Source organism: Hyla sarda, chromosome 10, assembly GCF_029499605.1.
Source record: "Hyla sarda isolate aHylSar1 chromosome 10, aHylSar1.hap1, whole genome shotgun sequence".
Taxonomy (NCBI): Eukaryota; Metazoa; Chordata; class Amphibia; order Anura; family Hylidae; genus Hyla; species Hyla sarda.
In genome coordinates this window covers 7,630,777-7,651,640 of record NC_079198.1, presented here as the reverse complement: position 1 = coordinate 7,651,640, position 20,864 = coordinate 7,630,777, and the positions used below count along the sequence as shown (strand labels likewise).

The following is a 20,864-nucleotide window of genomic DNA, read 5'->3' as shown; positions in this document are numbered from 1 at the left end:
AACTCTTGGCCCCCAACAATTCAATCCTGATCATGTATGAGTGCTGAATATATATATATATACATATATATATATATATATATATATATATATATATATAATATATATACATATTGTGTAATTGATTCTGTGCTCCCACTTTTTGAAGTCTGCTTCTATCAATGTGAATAAATATTATTTGATTGCTTACATAAGATACAGGTCCTTCCTGTTCACCGTTATACAAGAACGGCCATTGCAGGTCCAGATAATTGAACAAGAGAAATGTCAGCTTCCCATCTGAGATCAGTACAGCCTGAAATGTATTCACCTGTAGGTCGAGAAGATATAACACATCCTATAACACACCGATAGATATTTATCCTCTACACTGTGATAAATTCAAAGATGAAGATTGGGACTTATGTAGTGTCAGCTCTAGGGGGCGCTAAGGAGCTGCATACTGTCTCATTGTTGAGCTCAGTGTATGAACACTATGCGGTAAGCTCCTTAGCTCCCCTAGTGGCATCATAGAGTTATCATTCAAAGGGGTATTCTCATGGCCAAAAGCATAGGGAGATAACGAGTGGGTTGGTGGGGGTCCGACCGATGGGTCTGAGAACGCAAGAAAGCTCAGCGCTTGGCAATGATTAGAAGTCCCATAGAGAATGCATGCTCCTGCTCCATTTATCAGGAGGAAATTTGTCCTCCGTTCTCGGGATTGGTGGAGACATGACGGAGGCGGCTTTAAAAAGCCAAGTAATGAGATGGGAAACCCCTTCTCATTACTCATAAAAAATCTTAATCCTTCCAATAGTTATTAGCTTCTGAAGTTTTCTGTCTAACTGCTCAATGATGATGTCACGTCCCGGGAGCTGTGCATGATGGGAGAATATCCCCATAGGAACTGCACAGCTCCCGGGACGTGAGTCATCAGAAAGCAGTTGGACAGAAAACAGCAACTCAACTTCAGAAGCTAAGAACTATTGGAAGGATTAAGATTTTTTAATAGAAGTAATTTACTAATCTGTTTAACTTTCCGGAGCCAGTTGATATATAAAAAAAAAGTTTTTGCCTGGAATACCCCTTTAAGAGTAGAACATAATGATGTGTTCATATCACTGTATGCAAACATTTACATGGAAGAAGACGCCGGGTCTGATGGATTTGTTTTAACATGTGGATGCATGAATGGCACTTACCTGAAGAAGAGATGGCACCAGGATGCATTATGGGAAGAAGACAAGCCGGTGGGGGCAGTGTGATGGGCTGTGTCCTGCTGGAGAACCTTGTGTCCTCCATGTGGATGTTACTGTGACCCGTACCACCTGCCTAATCATTATACAGACCAAGTCCCTCCTTCATTGCAGCAGGACCCCATAATAGGAGTGGCCACTTTTAGCAGGATAATGCCCCCTGGCCACACTACAGACTTCAGCAATGGGGAACATGACAAAAAAATGAAAGTGGAGGAACTCGGCCTCCATACTTCCCAGATCTCAATCAGATCGATCACCTGTTTAATCTATGGAGAATTTAGCTCTTTTTAGCTGCCAGATACTACAGGACACCTTCAAGATCTATGGAGTCCAGACCTTGGTTTACAGCTGTTTTGATGGCACCAGGGGATGTACACAACATTAGAAAGGTGTAAATGTAATTTGCAAACACTTGAGAGGAAGGTGCGGAGCAACTCAGCCGGTAAGTTGATAGCAGCAGGATGATTCCCATCACGTCCATTCGGTGAACAAGCAGGGAGGCGGAAGATGGAAACGGGGGAATCAGGCATCGGGCCACAGCCGTATCACACCGTTAGGTACTTCGTCAGGCCCCTGCGACCACTGTCGCAGGGGCCTGACGAAGCACCTAACGGTGTCATACGGCTGTGTCCCGATGCCTGATTCCCCCGTTTCCATCTTCCGCCTCCGGTTGCAGGGGCCTGACGAAGCAGCTAACGGTGTGATACGGCTGTGGCTCGACGCCTGATTCCCCTGTTTCCATCTTCCGCCTCCCGTCGCAGGGGCCTGATGAAGCACCTAACGGTGTGATGCGGCTGTGGCCCGACGCCTTTCCCCCCGTTTCCTTCTTTCGCTTCCCTGCTGTTCACCAAATGGACGTGATGTGAATCATCCTGCTGCTATCAACTTACTGGGTGAGTTGCTCCGCACCTTCCTCTCAAGTGTTTGCACTGTTCATTCATTCATTTCTTGCGTGCAGCATCACCACTAGCAGCACATAATTTGTGAGCGCCAGGCATATCATCGGAGGGCAGATTTATATAGGATATACTGTGGCAGTGCCGGATTCTATTTTATTTTGTGGTTGTATATGTAACTAGCTGAGTACCCGGCATTGCCCGTTTTTCCTTCCTAATCCTTGTTGGGGAGGAAAATCAACAAAGGAGGAAGCTTTTGACTTGATATCCCATCCTCACATAATGTTGTCATACCCCAACCCAATATCCCATCTATATATCCTGTCCTCATATCTCAACCTCATATCCTGTCCTCATATCTCGACCTTATATCCCGTCCTCATATCTCAACCTCCTATCCCGTCCTTCCATCACGACCTCCTATCCCGTCCTCCTATCTCAAACTCATATCCTGTCCTCCTATCCTGACCTCCTATCTTGACCTCCTATCTCGTCCTCATATCACAACCTCCTATCCCGTCCTCCTATCTCGACCTCATATCCCATCCTCATATCCCGACCTCATATCCCGACCTCTTATCCCGTCCTCATATCTCGACCTCCTATCCCTTCCTCATATCCCTTCCTTATATCCAGACCTCATATCCCGTCCTCATATCCCGTCCTCCTATCCTGACCTCCTATTCCGACCTCCTATCCCGACCTCCTTTCCCGACCTCATATGCTGTCCCCCTATTTTGACCTCTTATCCCGTCCTCCTATCCCATCCTCCTATCCCGTCCTCCTTCCCGACCTCCTATCCCGAACTCCTATCTTGACCTCCTATCCTGTCCTCATATCCCTTCCTCATATCCTATCCTCATATCCTGACCTCATATCCTGTCCTCATATCCCGACCTCCTATCCCGGCCTCCTTTCCTGACCTCCTATCCCGTCTTCATATCCCTTCCTGGTATCCCGTCCTCGTATCCCGACCTTGTATCCTGTCCTCATATCCCGATCTCATATCCCGTCCTCATATCTCGACCTCATATCCCGTCCTCATATCTCGACCTCCTATCCCGGCCTCCTTTCCTGACCTCCTATCCCGTCCTCCTATCCTGTCTTCATATCCCTTCCTGGTATCCCATCCTCGTATCCCGACCTTGTATCCTGTCCTCATATCCCGACCTCATATCCCGTCCTCATATCTCGACCTCATATCCCGTCCTCATATCTCGACCTCATATCCCATCCTCATATGCTATCCTCACATCCCGTCCTTATGTCCCATCCATATCTACATACATTTCCCATTGATTTGCATGGGACTTTAAACAAAAACCCCGACCCTCACAAATGGGGTAGTTAAGGGTTAAATTAACTGTCCTATATTTTAAGTGGACATATAAGTAACATGTGACCAAGTATTATCGAAATATCTCCAGCCGTTTGGAAGTTATGCAGTAACATATATTTCCCATTGACTTGTATGGGACTTTAAACAAAGACCCCTTTTTCACCCCCTTAACCCCTTAAGGACCGTTTTCCGTTTTTGCACTTTCGTTTTTTCCTCCTTACCTTTAAAAAATCATAACCCTTTCAATTTTGCACCTAAAAATCCATATGATGGCTTATTTTTTGCGCCACCAATTATACTTTGCAATGACATCAGTCATTTTACCCCCAAAAAAATCATTGTGCGACAAAATTGAAAAAAAAAATGCCATTTTGTAACTTTTGGGGGCTTCTGTTTCTACGCAGTGCATATTTCTCTTTATTCTGTAGGTCCATACGATTAAAATGATCCCCTACTTATATAGATTTGATTTTGTCGCACTTCTGAAAAAAATCATAACTACATGCAGGAAAATTTATACGTTTAAAATTGTCATCTTCTGACCCCTATAACTTTTTTATTTTACTAAGTATGGGGCGGTATGAGGGCCCATTTTTTGCGCCGTGATCTGAAGTTTTTAGCGGTACCCTTTTTGTATTGATCGGACTTGTTGATCGCTTTTTGTTCATTTTTTCATGATACAAAAAGTGACCAAAAATACACTATTTTGCACGTACGCCATTGACCGTGCGGTTTAATTAACTATATATTTTTATAATTCGGACATTTCCGCCGGCAGCGATACCACATATTTTTTTTTTTATTTACACAGTTTTTTTTTTAATGGGAAAGGGGGGTGATTCAAACTTTTATTAGGGGAGGTGTTAAATGATCTTTATTCACTTTCTTTTTCACTTTTTTTTTTGCAATGTTATAGCTCCCATAGGGACCTATAACACTGCACACACTGATCTTTTACATTGATCAGTGGTTTCTCATAGGAAACCAGTGATCAATGATTCTGCCGGTTGACTGCTCATGTCTGGATCTCAGGCACTGAGCAGTCATTAGGCGATCGGACACCAGGAGGCAAGGTAGGAGACCCTCCTCATGTCCCACAGCTGTTCGGGATGCAGCGATTTCGCCGTGGACATCACGAACAGCCCCCTGAGCTAACCGGCATTGTTTTACTTTCACTTTAGACGCGGCGTTCAACTTTGAACGCCGCGTCTAAAGGGTTAATAGCGCGCCGCACCGCGATCATTGCTGCGCACCATTAGCCATGGGTCCCGGTCGTTGTTAGAGACCAGGCCCGACCCGCTATAGAAAGGGAAAGGACTCAGGACGTACGGGTACGTCCTTGGTCCTTAACAGGTTATGGGTTGAATTTAGAAAAATCCTTTCTTATTCCTCGTCTATGTCTTAAAAACAACACCTGTGAAAAGTCAGTGAGTCAGGTCTTCTCTTTTTATATACAGTGGTCCCTCAACATACGATGGTAATCCGTTCCAAACGGACCATCGTTTGTTGAAACCATCGCATGTTGAGGGATCCGTGCAATGTAAAGTATAGGACAGTGGTCTACAACCTGCGGACCTTCAGGTATTGCAAAACTACAATACCCAGCATGCTCGGACAGCCGTTGGCTGTCCGGGCATGCTGGGTGTTGTAGTTTTGCAACATCTGGAGGTCCGCAGGTTGAAGACTATTGTTAGAGGAAGTTGTACTCACCTGTCCCCGCCGCTCCGGACCGTCACCGCTCGTCACCGCTGCCTGGGATGTTGCCGTCCATCGCTGTCACCGCGTCCCCGAGGTGTCCCCGACGCTCCGGCAAGGCCTCTGCTTCCCCGGCATCCTCGCTCTCCATCGCCGCCATCACGTCGCTACGCACACCGCTCCTATTGGATGACGGGACGGTGTGCGCAGTGACGTGATGACGTCGATGGAGAGCGACGACGATGGAGGGGATCCCGAAGAGGACGCTCCGGAGCACCGAGGACAGGTAAGAGACATCACCGGAGCTCACGGGGCACCGTAAACGGCTATCCGGCGGCAGCTGAAGCAGTCTGCGCTGCCGGATAGCCGTTTATGCGATGGCCCCGACATTAAAAAGCATCGTATGTTGATGCTGCCTTCAACATGCGATGGCCTCTGAGACGCCATCGCATGTTGAAATTATCGTATGTCGGGGCCATCGAAGGTCGAGGGGTCACTGTATATAGATTTGACTACATTATTTGATGCAAGACTTAGGGACATGTTAATAAATTAATGTTATTATTCAGGCTACATGATATACACACAACCAAATCTACAGCATGATGGCATCTTACCTTTCCTGATACAGAGTTCAAATAGGGCACGTTTTCCCATGTGGAGACAAACATCCAGCTGGCAGAGAACTGATAGAGACGGAAATGCGCCTTAAGATCGTCCGTTGCTCGTTGCATTAGTTCTGCTTCAGTTTGGTTTACTTCACGATAGTATATGTGACAGCCGGTACATGCGCTGTTATCTATATCTGACCAGTAAGGAGCCAATATGGGAATCAGAAAAGTCTGAAACCGAACATTTATTATTGGTCTATTGAACGACAGGAGTCCATTGTTGTTCAGCTGTAAAGATAAGAAGATTGAGAAGATGTTTAGATCTAATAGGTTTATCATTTCTAGAGGAACATATGTTGAGTGGTTTAGAACCAGGGCCTTCTTTTCTGGTGATCGGTGGAGGTCCCAATGGTCAAACCTGCATTAATCTTCCTCTATAGCCTATTTAGTGGGAAGGTGATACATGCTTTAGGTTGAATAGCCCTTTTTTAAAGGGGTACTCCGGTGCTTACACATCTTATCCCCTATCCAAAGGATAGGGGATAAGATGCCTGATCGCAGGAGTCCCGCAGCTGGGGACGCCAGGGATCATGCACGCGGCACCCCATTTGTAATCAGTCCCCGGAGCGTGCTCGCTTCGGGTCTGATTACGGTCGACCACAGGGCCGGCGGCATGTGACGTCACGCCTCCGCCCGTGTGACGTCACGCTCCGCCCCTCAATGCAAGCCTACGGGATGGGGCGTGATAGCCATCACGCCCCCTCCCGTAGGCTTTCTTTGAGGGGCGGAGCGTGATGTCACACGGGGGTGGGGGCATGACGTCACACGCCACTGGCCCTGCGGTCGACTGTAATCAGACCCGGAGCGAACACGCTCCGGGGACTGATTACAAACGGGGTGCCGCGTGCATGATCAAGGGCGTGCCCAGCTGCGGGACTCCCGCGATCAGGCATCTTATACCCTATCCTTTTGATAGGGGATAAGATGTGTAAGCACCGGAGTGTTAAGTGTTAAAATGTTCACCATCATAGTGTCCATTCATAATAAAGTCAGTTAGGCCATTCTAAATCCTGATATTCCCAATGGATTAAGATTTGCATTTACATTGTCACTAGAAACAATGGAGCTCGATTGGATTTTTCTACATCCCATGATGGTTCCCAGAAACATTGAATGAGCAGGGATGACTGGAATATTACAGCCCTTGAGTATAATACAGGATATAACTCAGGATCAGTACAGGATAAGTAATGAATGTACAGAGTGACCTCACCAGCAGAATAGTGAGTACAGCTCTGGAGTATAATACAGGATATAACTCAGGATCAGTACAGGATAAGTAATAAATGTACACAGTGACCTCACCAGCAGAATAGTGAGTACAGCTCTGGAGTATAATACAGGATATAACTCAGGATCAGTACAGGATAAGTAATGTAATGTATGTACACAGTGACCTCACCAGCAGAATAGTGAGTATAGCTCTGGAGTATAATACAGGATATAACTCAGGATAAGTACAGGATAAGTAATGTAATGTACACAGTGACCTCACCAGCAGAATAGTGAGTACAGCTCTGGAGTATAATACAGGATATAACTCAGGATCAGTACAGGATAAGTAATGTAATGTATATACACAGTGACCTCACCAGCAGAATAGTGAGTGCAGCTCTGGAGTATAATGCAGGATATAACACAGGATCAGTACAGGATAAGTAATGTAATGTATTTACACTGTGACCTCACCAGCAGAATAGTAAGTACAGCTCTAGAGTATAATACAGAATATAACTAAGAATCAGTACAGGTTAAGTAATGTAATGTATGTACACAGTGACCTCACCAGCAGAATAGTGAGTACAGCTCTGGGGTATAATACAGGATATAACTCAGGATCAGTACATGATAAGTAATGTAATGTATGTACACAGTGACCCCACCAGCAGAATAGTGAGTACAGCTCTGGGGTATAATACAGGATATAACTCAGGATCAGTACAGGATAAGTAATGTAATGTATGTACACAGTGACCCCACCAGCAGAATAGTGAGTACAGCTCTGGAGTATAATACAGGATATAACTCAGGATCAGTACAGGATAAGTAATGTAATGTATGTACACAGTGACCTCACCAGCAGAATAGTGAGTACAGCTCTGGAGTATAATACAGGATATAACTCAGGATCAGTACAGGATAAGTAATGTAATGTATGTAAACAGTGACCTCACCAGCAGAATAGTGAGTACAGCTCTGGAGTATAATACAGGATATAACTCAGTACATTATAAGTAATGTAATATCAAGTTTGTTGTTGGTATGTAAAAAATTGGTAAATCACCATTTTTCTCTAAGCTTTTAGAATAATTATGTTTTGGAACAATTATTTAATAACAAATGTTACTTTGTTGCATCCAGAGTTAAAAAGCAGCAATCTCGTGCACTCACATATATGGAGGAATATGTCTTCCCAAAGAGAGGAATTCCCATATTCAGGTTAATTAATGTGGAGCCGTCATCTGAAGATAAAGCCGAAGTATCAAGTCCTTCTCCATATGGATAGAGACATCCTAAAGGGTAGAACACAAGTGGATTAAAACCAATGTTAAGGTGTCATGGCAGATAAAGAGAAAACAAATACAAGATAATTGGGGCTGGAGACCGGTGGTGGCTGAAAATGATGTCGAAGAAAAGAATGAAGTAGACAAATAAGGTGAAGAGAAATGGGAGAAAGAAAAGGAAGAGGAAAGAAGACAAAAAAGTTGAAGAAGAAGAGAAGGAGGAAATAAAGAAAGAAGACAATAGAAATTAGTAACTTGAAGTGAAGAAAGAAAATGAAGATAAGCAATAAGAAGAAGCAAAAAAGGACAGGGAAATGGCAAATAAACAGAGGAGGAAGAGAAAGATGGCATAGAATAATAAGACGATGACGAAGGAGTATAAGAAGAGAAACATGAAGAAAAAGAAGATGAATAAGAAAGACAAAGAGGATAAAGAGGCAAAAAAGAGAAGTAAGGGAGGAAAAAAACTGCATGTATGAGATGAAGAAGAAGAAAAAGATCAAGAAAGGAGAGATGAAGATAAAAGAGAAGAAATAGAGGAAGAACAATGACAAAGAAAATAATTGAGAAGACGAGAAGAAGAAAAAGACTAATAAGAATAAGAGGAGGAATAAAAGGACGAAAAAGACAAACAATAAGGCAATGAATAAGATGAGTAGAAAAAAAGGATGGAATAGGCAAAGAAGGTGATGGAAGAGTATAAGAGAAAAAGACAAAGAAGATGAAAATAGGATTACTAAGGAAGAATACGAAGTATATGAAGGCATTAGGAAGAAAAACATGAAGGAGCAAATGGGATTCGGTGTCCGTCGTGTGTGTGAATGAGGCAGGTGGGACATGTAGAGATACAGCGGTGATTAATGATGATGGAACGGAAGTAACCAGAGAACCGGCCGGTAATAAAACATCAGCTGAGGGAAACTCATAGAACCTTATGATGGCCACATCTCTAGTGTGTAGGGTGGGAAAGTTGTTAATGTCTTGGGAAAAATAGAATATCACAATAGGATAAGTGATGTCGAATCCTGATGAATTGTTCTAGTGATGGACTATAGATGTTTAGAATGAACTAGTAATCTATAAAGGTGATATATCTGTAGGCAGATACCTGGGGATGTACCTTGTTGGTGTTTGTGTACAGATAAGATGTTACATGGTAGATATTTATAGATGAATGCTCTAGTATCATCATGAAAGAAAGTATCCCAAAAACTCTATGGATGGTGTTTGACTTAGACGATTCAGAAATGTTGGGAACATCTGTAGTTTATGCTGATAAATTGCCACAATGTTGTTGTCCATAGACCCATCAGTGATAGAATCAAGATTAGGTATTTCTGATGTACCAACATGTTGGAGTCTAATGTCCCTTTTACGTCTTTCTGTATGGTTGATGCCCTGTGATATACCCTTTATTGATGTTTTTTTTTGGTGTTTAGTACAGAATCCATATAATGCAATCTGTCTAGTGACTAAACTAGGTACTAGTAACTTTTACTTTTTTATATATTTGGGTGTCAAGTGAAGTATCGGTAGAAAAAAAAATGATGGAAAAATATTTCCTGGATAAAAAGGCGCTTCTCCTGGACCTAAGTGTTAAAAGGGTATATTTTATTGGTAAAACAACGCGTTTCAATCCTGGACCAGGATCTTCATCAGGTATAACCACTAATACAAAGGCAGTGAACTATATACACAAGGGCCGACATTTATCATTGTCTTTAGACAGTTTTTTGTGTCTACAAAAGGCGAAAAAAAAAGTGCAAGCAGGGTTTATTTGCGCCTTTTTTGCGCCTTTTGGTTCACACATTTCTGCTGATTTTGAGTTGCAATCCACTAATTTTGGCAATACACATGATATAGAAGGGTTTTATGAACTGCACATTTTTGTGAAAAGGCACAAAAAAGGAGCAAAGCCAATGAAAAGTCTCTAAAACTACACCAGCCCAGATTTAGTTCAGCTTTTTGGTGTATGTCAAGAGAGAAATTTCAGAAAATGTGACCTGCACAAAATTTATCAAATGCTCTGTGACCATTTAATACATTTGGGGCTCCTACACATTACAGCACCCAAAAAAAGGTGTAAAAAAATGCATCTACAATGATAAATGCCGGCCAAAGAATCAATTGCTTCTGGGTTACAGGTGCAACAAGCTGGTTGAAAGAAGCCGTGTGCAAAAACAATGACGGGAGCCACGTGCAACCCCCGGCTACTATGTAAACTTGTTTAGTAAAGTAAATTACAATAAAACAAGTGTCTTCTTACAACCCAAATACAGTGTAATAAACCAAAAAAGTAAAAGAATGTAATATAGACGACCGGACTTAAAGGGGTACTCCTCCCCTAGACATCTTATCCCCTATCAAAAGGATAGGGGATAAGATGGCAGATCGCGGGGTCCCGCCACTGGGGACCCCCGGGATCTCGGCTGCAGCACCCACCTGTTGCAGCTTCCGGGAGCGCTATAGGCTCTCATCCTAACGGCTCCCAACCCTTTGACGTGAGATCGTGATGTCACGACTCCGCCCCGTGTGACATCACGCCCCGCCCCCTCAATGCCAGTCTATGGGAGGGGGCGTGATGGCTGTCACGGCCCCTCCCATCCCTATCCCTAGCCTATCCCCCGTACACCAACGCTGGGACCGTTGTGTGATTGACACACAGGTCCCAGCACATGCGCCCCTTATTTTTCATATGTGAGCGCTGACCGACATTTCTTTACAGATGGGGCGCTCACTCCCACTGTCTGACACCTCTGTGCGCCTGTCCTTCTCCTCTTACTTCTCCCCGTGCAGGAGACGCGTTGGGCTCTTCTGCATTTACTAGAGGCAGAGAACGCTCACTGTCTGCCTCTAGTATTGCCCGGGCGCACGGAGGCGTCAGACAGTGGGAGTGAGCGCTCGCTCTGTAAAGTAATGTCTGGCTCACATATGAAAGATAAGGGGCGCATGCGCTGGGACCTGTGTGTCAATCACACAGTGGTCCCAGCGCTGGTGTATGGGGGATAGGCGTGGTGGCCGCTGGGCACAGCTAACCCCTGGCCACGCCTATCTGACTGTCCGTGGCTGAATATAAAAGTAATAAGAGGGATACAAGTAAGGCTGGAGACAGATTCTACACACCATACTATATGCCCCAATCCTTATGACATTTGCGCTTTGAGCCTATTGTGTAGGGGTGGGACTGTGCAGCCAACATATTGCAAGGAGCATGGGAGATTTATCAAAATCTGTGCAGAGGAAAAGTTGCTGAGTTGCCCATAGCAACCAATCAGATCGCTTTCATTTTGCAGAGGCCTTGTCAAAAATATAAGAAGCGATCTGATTGGTTGCTATGGGCAACTTTTCCTCTGCACAGGTTTTGATAAATCTCCCCCAAAGTGTATAACATAGATCACATATCGGGGTATCAGGACTACAAGCTCTGGGTCCCCGATCATCAGGATGTATACCTCAGAGGCCGGCCTTGATCCCAGGTGACTTACCTATTGATGTGGTTGCGGCTGTGGTTGGAGCTGAGAGACCTGAAAATGTTAAAAACAATCCTGTGATCATAATCAAACATGTACACAATGTATAAAATAGGTAAATAAACCCATGTGGGTGGTATTATTCAGAACTGGGTCCAGATAGGTAGAGTACACTAGGAAGGTCATGACTATCTAAGAAACAAGCTCTACACCCATCATATCAAGGACATGGCCGATGTGGGGCCAACTGTGACTATACCAAGGGCCCACAAATGTAACCAGAGTCAGTCCTAACATGTTTGCTCTTCAGATTGAAACTTTTAAGCACTCACCAATAAGAATGATCAGCATTAAAACGGGAAACCTCATCTCGAATGGTTTCCAGCAACTGGATATCAAGCTGGCCAAGGTCATATTGCTTCACCTACTGAACAGGAAAGGAGAAAATGCAAAATACAAGTGTTCTACAAAAGTACAGTGTTATTTTAGCATTCATTCAGATATGATATGCTTTACATGCAGTACTAAAGATGAGCAAGTTGCACTTTCAGAGAGTGTTAGGTTTGCGGTGAATGGAAGAGTTAAGTGGCACTGCTGTGTAGGGCAACTTAAATCTTTTCTCACAGTAAAGCAGTGATCTATAGCGATAGCTGGTTTTACTGTGAGAAACCAGCAATCGCTATAGATCACTGCTTTACTGTTACCCCTAGCTGGGCTGAGTGCTATGCGTCGGCCCAACAAGGGAAGAGTTAACTTGCACTATGCAGCATTAATTAACTCCTTAGAGGGGGTATACAATATATAGCCTTGGCTATATACTGTAGCCTGTATACTCGTTCCTGCTGTGGCCTCTTTTTATATAGCCTGACCTTTAATGATGATGTCACTACAGAAGAAGATTAAAGACAGGAAAAAGGTTGGTAACTATGGTTCTGTTCACATTAAGCGTTTTTAGTATGCCGTCTTGTTTTACAAAGACATGTTAAAAATTTATAATGTAAACAGACTCTCTTTGGCAGTGTGTCCCCAAACATCCTCCAGCTGTTGCTGAACTATAACTCCCATAATTCCCAAACAGTCAAAGTCTGTCTGGGAATGATGGGGTTTGTGGTTTAGCAACTACTGGAGGCTTTCTTTTTGGGAACATACTTCATTATGGTGCTAAATGTACTAACCCACTTTTTATGTGTTTCTTTTTTTCTCGTTTCAGATACGTGTATGCTGAGGATTATGGTGGTTTGGGCGGACCATGTTGATGACTAGAATTTTTTTTTAAAATATATAAATAAAATGGTTAAAGAGGCCTTGTGGGGTAGTGTTTTTGTAACAATTCTTTTTTGTAATGGTTCATTTTTTATTTTATTTTTATTTACAGGTTAAGTAGTGGAAGCTGTTTTATAGACGGACTCCAATACATACTTAGTATTGGCCGCAAAAACAGCTAGCACTAACCCCCAATGATTCTCCAGGTTCTCAGTGCCACAAAGGTACCGGGAAGAGCTGGTACCCACAGGCTCAGAGCATCAAAAATGGCGCTCCTGGGCCCAGATGGTAACAGGCTGTTGGTATTTAGGCTGGGAAGCTACTAAAACAATGGTCCTCACCCACTCGGGTAAGGGGTTAGGCTGTTTCTGCTTGGTCAGTATCTGGCAGAGAATAAAAATAGGGGCAACCCACACAGTTTTTTAAATGTATTTAATAATTTGTTTGTGGTGCACCCCCCCCCCACCCGGACATATAATGCTGCTACTATTATTAGTATTGAAAAACATTTCATAGTCATAGACATTTCATAGTCCATGCTGCCAATAAATGCTTACCGTATATACTCGAGTATAAGCCAACCCAAATATAAGCCGAGGCCCCAAATTTCACCGCAAAAACCCAGGAAAAGTTATTGACTCGACTATAAGCCTAGGGTGGGAAATACATCATCCCCGCATGTCATCATCCCCCCCCCTTCATCATCACCGCTTGTTAATCCCTTCATCAGTGGTCTTCAACCTGCAGACCTCCAGATGTTGCAAAACTACAACTCCCAGCATGCCCGGACAGCCATCGGCTGTCCAGGCATGCTGGGAGTTGTAAGTTTGAAACCTCTGGAGGTCCGCAAGTTGGAGACCACTTCGGCCTTCGTTATCATCGAGCCCCCCCCCCTTTTGTTTTATACTCACCTCCCCTCGGTGGGAATTAGGGTGAGCTGGTCCAGGGTATCTATGCTGCAGGGACCGTCTGGTCGGGAGGGTTAGTCGTTGCGGGCTGTCCACTTTCACCGGGGGGCCTCTTCTCCGCGCTTTGGGCCCGGCTCCGGACTAGTGACGTTGCCTTGATGACGACGCACAGGGACGTTCATGCGCAACGTCCCTGTGCGTCGTCGTCAAGGCAACGTCACTAGTCCGGGGCCGGGCCCAACTAGTACAAAACAAAGGGGGGGGGGGGGGGGGGTTCTGGATGATGATGAAGGCCGCAGTGGTCTTCAACCTGTGGACCTCTAGAGGTTTCAAAGCTACAACTCCCGGCATGCTGGGAGTTGTAGTTTTGCAACATCTGGAAGTCCGCAGGTTGAAGACCACTGAGAAGGTGGTGAAAAATCGTGCTGAAAATCTTGGCTTATACTCGAGTATATACGGTATATGATCCATTACATCCACACAGTATCCCAATCATTCTGCCATATAGTGCCCACATAACACTGCCATATATTGCCCACAGAATGCCTAAAGAAAACTACTAGGAAAACTTCCTACTATGTTACCCTTTAAAAACCTCCCTGCGCACCGTATGGCAGTAATAATGATGATGCTAGTGGAGATACTTACGGTACTTTCTTCTCTTATGTTTGTCCTTCAGCCCAGACATCAAGAAAGAAAAAAATCCAGAATCCCACCGCCCCGGCTCCTTTTTATACGGTGTCTGCAGGGCTGTGGGTGTTACACAGGGCAGGACATCTGGAAAGTGGAATTTCCGGCACTTGTAGCGATAAGAGAAAGATTAGAGATCAGAGAAAACAAACATTCAGGTCATAAACCAACAAGGAAGATAAAAACGTCAACTAGAGAAAATTATTACCGAAAACTAAGAAATTCTTGTAATTCAAGTCTACCTGGGGCCTGGGGCCATGGCTTCCAAGACGCTTATGATTAATGGCCAGACAATGGTTAAAGGGGTACACCGCTCTAAACATCTTATCCCCTATCCAAAGGATAGGGGATAAGATGTTAGATCATAGGGGTCCCACCGTTGGGGACCCCCGAAATTCTCTGGCCGGCAGCAGCAGCGTCCTGAACACTGAAGCTTCCAGTTTCTGCATTCGTAATGTGGATCTGGATAGGTTGAAGGTTTGGGCTGGGAAGTGGCAGATGAGGTTCAACACTGATAAATGTAAGGTAATGCACATGAGGAGGAAAAATCCGAGCTGGGATTATGTATTAAATGGGAGAACACAAGGGACGACTGACGTGGAAAAGGACTTGGGAGTCTTAGTTAATAGTAAATTAAGCTGTAGTGATGAGTGTCAGGCAGCTGCTGCCAAGGCAAATAAAATCATGGGGGCATCAATAGGGGCATAGATGCCCACGACAAGGAAATAATACCACACATAGAATACTGTGTACAGTACTGGTCAGACCACACATAGAATACTGTGTACAGTACTGGTCAGACCACACATAGAATACTGTGTACAGTACTGGTCAGACCACACATAGAATACTGTGTACAGTACTGGTCAGACCACACATAGAATACTGTGTACAGTACTGGTCAGACCACACATGGAATACTGTGTACAGTACTGGTCAGACCACACATAGAATACTGTGTACAGTACTGGTCAGACCACACATAGAATACTGTGTACAGTACTGGTCAGACCACACATGGAATACTGTGTACAGTACTGGACAGACCACACATAGAATACTATGTACAGTACTGGTCAGACCACACATAGAATACTGTGTACAGTACTGGTCAGACCACACATAGAATACTGTGTACAGTACTGGTCAGACCACACATGGAATACTGTGTACAGTACTGGTCAGATCACACATAGAATATTGTGTACAGTACTGGTCAGACCACACATAGAATACTGTGTACAGTACTGGTCAGACCACACATGGAATACTGTGTACAGTACTGATCAGACCACACATAGAATACTGTGTACAGTACTGATCAGACCACACATAGAATACTGTGTACAGTACTGGTCAGACCACACATAGAATACTGTGTACAGTACTGGGCAGACCACACATAGAATACTGTGTACAGTACTGGTCAGACCACACATAGAATACTGTGTACAGTACTGGTCAGACCACACATAGAATACTGTGTACAGTACTGGTCAGACCACACATAGAATACTGTGTACAGTACTGGTCAGACCACACATGGAATACTGTGTACAGTACTGGTCAGACCACACATGGAATACTGTGTACAGTACTGGTCAGACCACACATAGAATACTGTGTACAGTACTGGTCAGACCACACATGGAATACTGTGTACAGTACTGGACAGACCACACATAGAATACTATGTACAGTACTGGTCAGACCACACATAGAATACTGTGTACAGTACTGGTCAGACCACACATAGAATACTGTGTACAGTACTGGTCAGACCACACATGGAATACTGTGTACAGTACTGGTCAGATCACACATAGAATATTGTGTACAGTACTGGTCAGACCACACATAGAATACTGTGTACAGTACTGGTCAGACCACACATGGAATACTGTGTACAGTACTGATCAGACCACACATAGAATACTGTGTACAGTACTGATCAGACCACACATAGAATACTGTGTACAGTACTGGTCAGACCACACATAGAATACTGTGTACAGTACTGGTCAGACCACACATGGAATACTGTGTACAGTACTGGTCAGATCACACATAGAATATTGTGTACAGTACTGGTCAGACCACACATAGAATACTGTGTACAGTACTGGTCAGACCACACATGGAATACTGTGTACAGTACTGATCAGACCACACATAGAATACTGTGTACAGTACTGATCAGACCACACATAGAATACTGTGTACAGTACTGGTCAGACCACACATAGAATACTGTGTACAGTACTGGGCAGACCACACATAGAATACTGTGTACAGTACTGGTCAGACCACACATAGAATACTGTGTACAGTACTGGTCAGACCACACATAGAATACTGTGTACAGTACTGGTCAGACCACACATAGAATACTGTGTACAGTACTGGTCAGACCACACATAGAATACTGTGTACAGTACTGGTCAGACCACACATGGAATACTGTGTACAGTACTGGTCAGACCACACATAGAATACTGTGTACAGTACTGGTCAGACCACACATAGAATACTGTGTACAGTACTGGTCAGACCACACATGGAATACTGTGTACAGTACTGGACAGACCACACATAGAATACTATGTACAGTACTGGTCAGACCACACATAGAATACTGTGTACAGTACTGGTCAGACCACACATAGAATACTGTGTACAGTACTGGTCAGACCACACATGGAATACTGTGTACAGTACTGGTTAGATCACACATAGAATATTGTGTACAGTACTGGTCAGACCACACATAGAATACTGTGTACAGTACTGGTCAGACCACACATGGAATACTGTGTACAGTACTGATCAGACCACACATAGAATACTGTGTACAGTACTGATCAGACCACACATAGAATACTGTGTACAGTACTGGTCAGACCACACATAGAATACTGTGTACAGTACTGGGCAGACCACACATAGAATACTGTGTACAGTACTGGTCAGATCACACATAGAATACTGTGTACAGTACTGGACAGACGACACATAGAATACTGTGTACAGTACTGGTCAGGCCACACATGGAATACTGTGTACAGTACTGGGCACCAGTGTACAAGAAAGATACAGTGGAGCTGGAGAGGATTCAAAGACGGGCAACCAGAGTAATACGGGGAATAGAAGGACTACAGTACCCAGAAAGATTATCAGAATTAGGGTTATTTAGTTTAGAAAAAAGACCTAATAACTATGTATAAATATATCAGGGGGCCGTACAGAGATCTCTCCATGATCTATTTATACCCAGGACTGTATATATAACAAGGGGGCATCCTCTATGTTTAGAGGAAAGAAGGTTTCTACACCAGCACAGACGGGGGTTCTTTACTATAAGAGCAGTGAGACTGTGGAATTCTCTCGGAGGAGGCAGTCATGGTGGTTAAAAGGGGTCTGGAGGAAGGGTGCCAGCAATGACAGGAGTTGTAGCCGAAGGGAGGGTAAAATCAGTGCAGTGACATGAGGTGCAACAGGATGGAGTGGGATAACAATGACAGAAGGTGCAGCAGGAAGGAGGGTTACAGCAGTGAGAGGAGGTGCTGCAGTTGTGGGGTGACAGTAGGTGCAGCAGGAGGGAAGGTGACAGCAGTGACAGGAAATGCAGCAGGGGGCTTGGGGTTGGCAGCACTGCAAATGGCAGCAGAGTTAACACTTTGTTCCGAACACTGGCTGCGGGCTACTGGGGTTGTGACATCATGCCACACCCCCTTAATGCAACTCTATGGCAGGGGGCGTGGCAGTCGTCATACCCCTCCCATAGACTTGCATTGAGGGGGTGTTGCATGATGTCACGTGGGGTGTGGCGTGACGTCAGGAATGTTCCGAAACTGGGGCAGTGGAGTACCTCTTCAATCATGTGCCCCTGGGCAGGAGCAGGACACTGACCGGATGTAAAGTCCTCTGGAACCTCTGAATGAGGTGAAGTGCTGAAGGAGCTGCCGCCGGCCGCCACCGTTGAGGAAGCACAGGGCAATGTCACGCTCAGCACAGGCAGCTCAGCGCTAGATTCATCATCAACCTTTGCCGCGAAAACACTAGGGCTGACAACACCTAGGCGAACTGTCACCTTGGATTTGTCAAGCCATCATCTCCCAACCACAAGGCCCTGCAACAACCTGTATTGGCCAATTCACTACCTGACTACTACATTTCCTCTCAACACATCCCAGTCAGCCACCGCTAACCTTCTCTTTCAGCCTTTTAAAGTGGTCCTCTGTAGCAACTCAAAAAAGTCACAAACTAGACCTTATTTTTACCCACCTCTGTTGCATATCTAACCTGACGAGAAGATGTCTGATCGCAGGGGTCCCACCGCTGGGGACCCCGCGATCTCTGTGCTGCACTCGGTGTTCGTTTCGGAGCACTGTGTTCTGGAGCATCCGTCGTCACGCCCCCTCCCATAGACTTGCATTGCGGGGGCATGGCCGTGACGTCATGAGTGGGCCGTGTCTGTGATGTCATGAGCCTCTGCCCTGCATCACCAGTCACCTGGCATGGAGCGAAGTTTGCTCCGTGCACCAGATGTCTGGGGTGCTGCAGCCAAAATCAGACATCTTATCCCCCATCCTTTGGATAGGGGATAAGATGTCTAGTGGCGGAGTACCCCTTTAAACCAATCCCATCCCACCTTATTCCCAACCCTACTGCTATACAGCACTAATCCATCTCTTTAATCTATCACTAACCAACGACGTTTTCCTTCTCCATTTAAACATGTAACCATCACACCCAACATCAGAAAGCCAACTCAGGACCCATCCTCCTTGTCCAGCTACCGACCCATCTCACTTCTCCCCTTTGTCTCATAACTTCTAAAATAAGACGTCTACATTGAATTGTCCTTCCACTTTTCATCCAACCCACATTTTGGCCACCTTCTGTCTGTGTTTCCCCCTCCTCTACTCCATCACCAAAGTGGCCAATGATCTCCTGATCACCAAAGCCTCACTCCAATAGTCTGTCCTTCTCCAGGACTTGACCATTTCATCCTTGTCCAGGTAACTATTAAGGCTCAGACCAGGAGAGTCTGGTTCTTGGAGAACTCTTGTGAGCTGCAGATACAATATATATACAGGGGGGGGGGGGGGGGGGCATTTATATGGATACACCTTAATAAAGTGGGAATGGTTGGTGATATTAACTTCCTGTTTGTGGCACATTAGTATATGTGAGGGGGGAAACTTTTCAAGATGGGTGGTGATCATGGCGGCCATTTTGAAGTCGGCCATTTTGAAACCAACTTTTGTTTTTTCAATAGGAAGAGGGTCATGTGACTGATTGGGAATTTCACAAGAAAAACAATGATGTGCTTGGGTTTAATGTAACTTTATTTCATGAGTTATTTACAAGTTTCTGACCACTTATAAAATGTGTTGAATGTGCTGCCCATTGTGTTGGATTGTCAATGCAACCCTCTTCTGTATATACTGCTATATACTACTATATACACCGCAGGAGAAATGCTAGCACAGGCTTCCAGTATCTGTATACACTGCTATATACTACTATATACACCACAGGAGAAATGCTAGCACAGGCTTCCAGTATCCGTATACACTGCTATATACTACTATATACACCGCAGGAGAAATGCTAGCACAGGCTTCCAGTATCCGTATACACTGCTATATACTACTCTATAAACCGCAGGAGAAATGCTAGCACAGGCTTCCAATATCCGTATACACTGCTATATACTACTATATACACCGCAGGAGAAATGCTAGCACAGGCTTCCAGTATCCATATACACTGCTATATACTACAATATACACCGCAGGAGAAATGCTAGCACAGGCTTCCAGTATCCGTATACACTGCTATATACTACTATATACACCGCAGGAGAAATGCTAGCACAGGCTTCCAGTATCCGTATACACTGCTATATACTACTATATACACCGCAGGAGAAATGCTAGCACAGGCTTCCAGTATCCGTATACACTGCTATATACTACTATATACACCGCAGGAGAAATGCTAGCACAGGCTTCCAGTATCCGTATACACTGCTATATACTACTATATACACCGCAGGAGAAATGCTAGCACCGGCTTCCAGTATCCGTAGTTTCAGGTGCTGCACATCTCGTATCTTCACAGCATAGACAATTGCCTTCAGATGACCCCAAAGATAAAAGTCTAAGGGGGTCAGATCGGGAGA

General features: G+C 44.6%; 1 protein-coding gene across 1 annotated transcript in view; it reads right to left on the bottom strand.

Annotated features, from left to right (window-relative positions):
• Positions 1-18,894, bottom strand: part of LOC130294259 (sushi, nidogen and EGF-like domain-containing protein 1) — a 30,617-nt gene extending 11,723 nt beyond the window's left edge. The window contains exons 1-7 of the mRNA XM_056543855.1: positions 18,835-18,894; positions 14,633-14,783; positions 12,146-12,240; positions 11,829-11,867; positions 8,231-8,352; positions 5,786-6,067; positions 191-310 (exon numbers count right to left, since the gene is read on the bottom strand). Of these exons, the coding sequence (XP_056399830.1) occupies positions 191-310; positions 5,786-6,067; positions 8,231-8,352; positions 11,829-11,867; positions 12,146-12,227 (645 nt within the window). The 5' untranslated portion in view covers positions 12,228-12,240; positions 14,633-14,783; positions 18,835-18,894. The remainder of the gene's footprint in view (positions 1-190; positions 311-5,785; positions 6,068-8,230; positions 8,353-11,828; positions 11,868-12,145; positions 12,241-14,632; positions 14,784-18,834) is intronic.
• Positions 18,895-20,864: the final 1,970 nt, after the last annotated feature.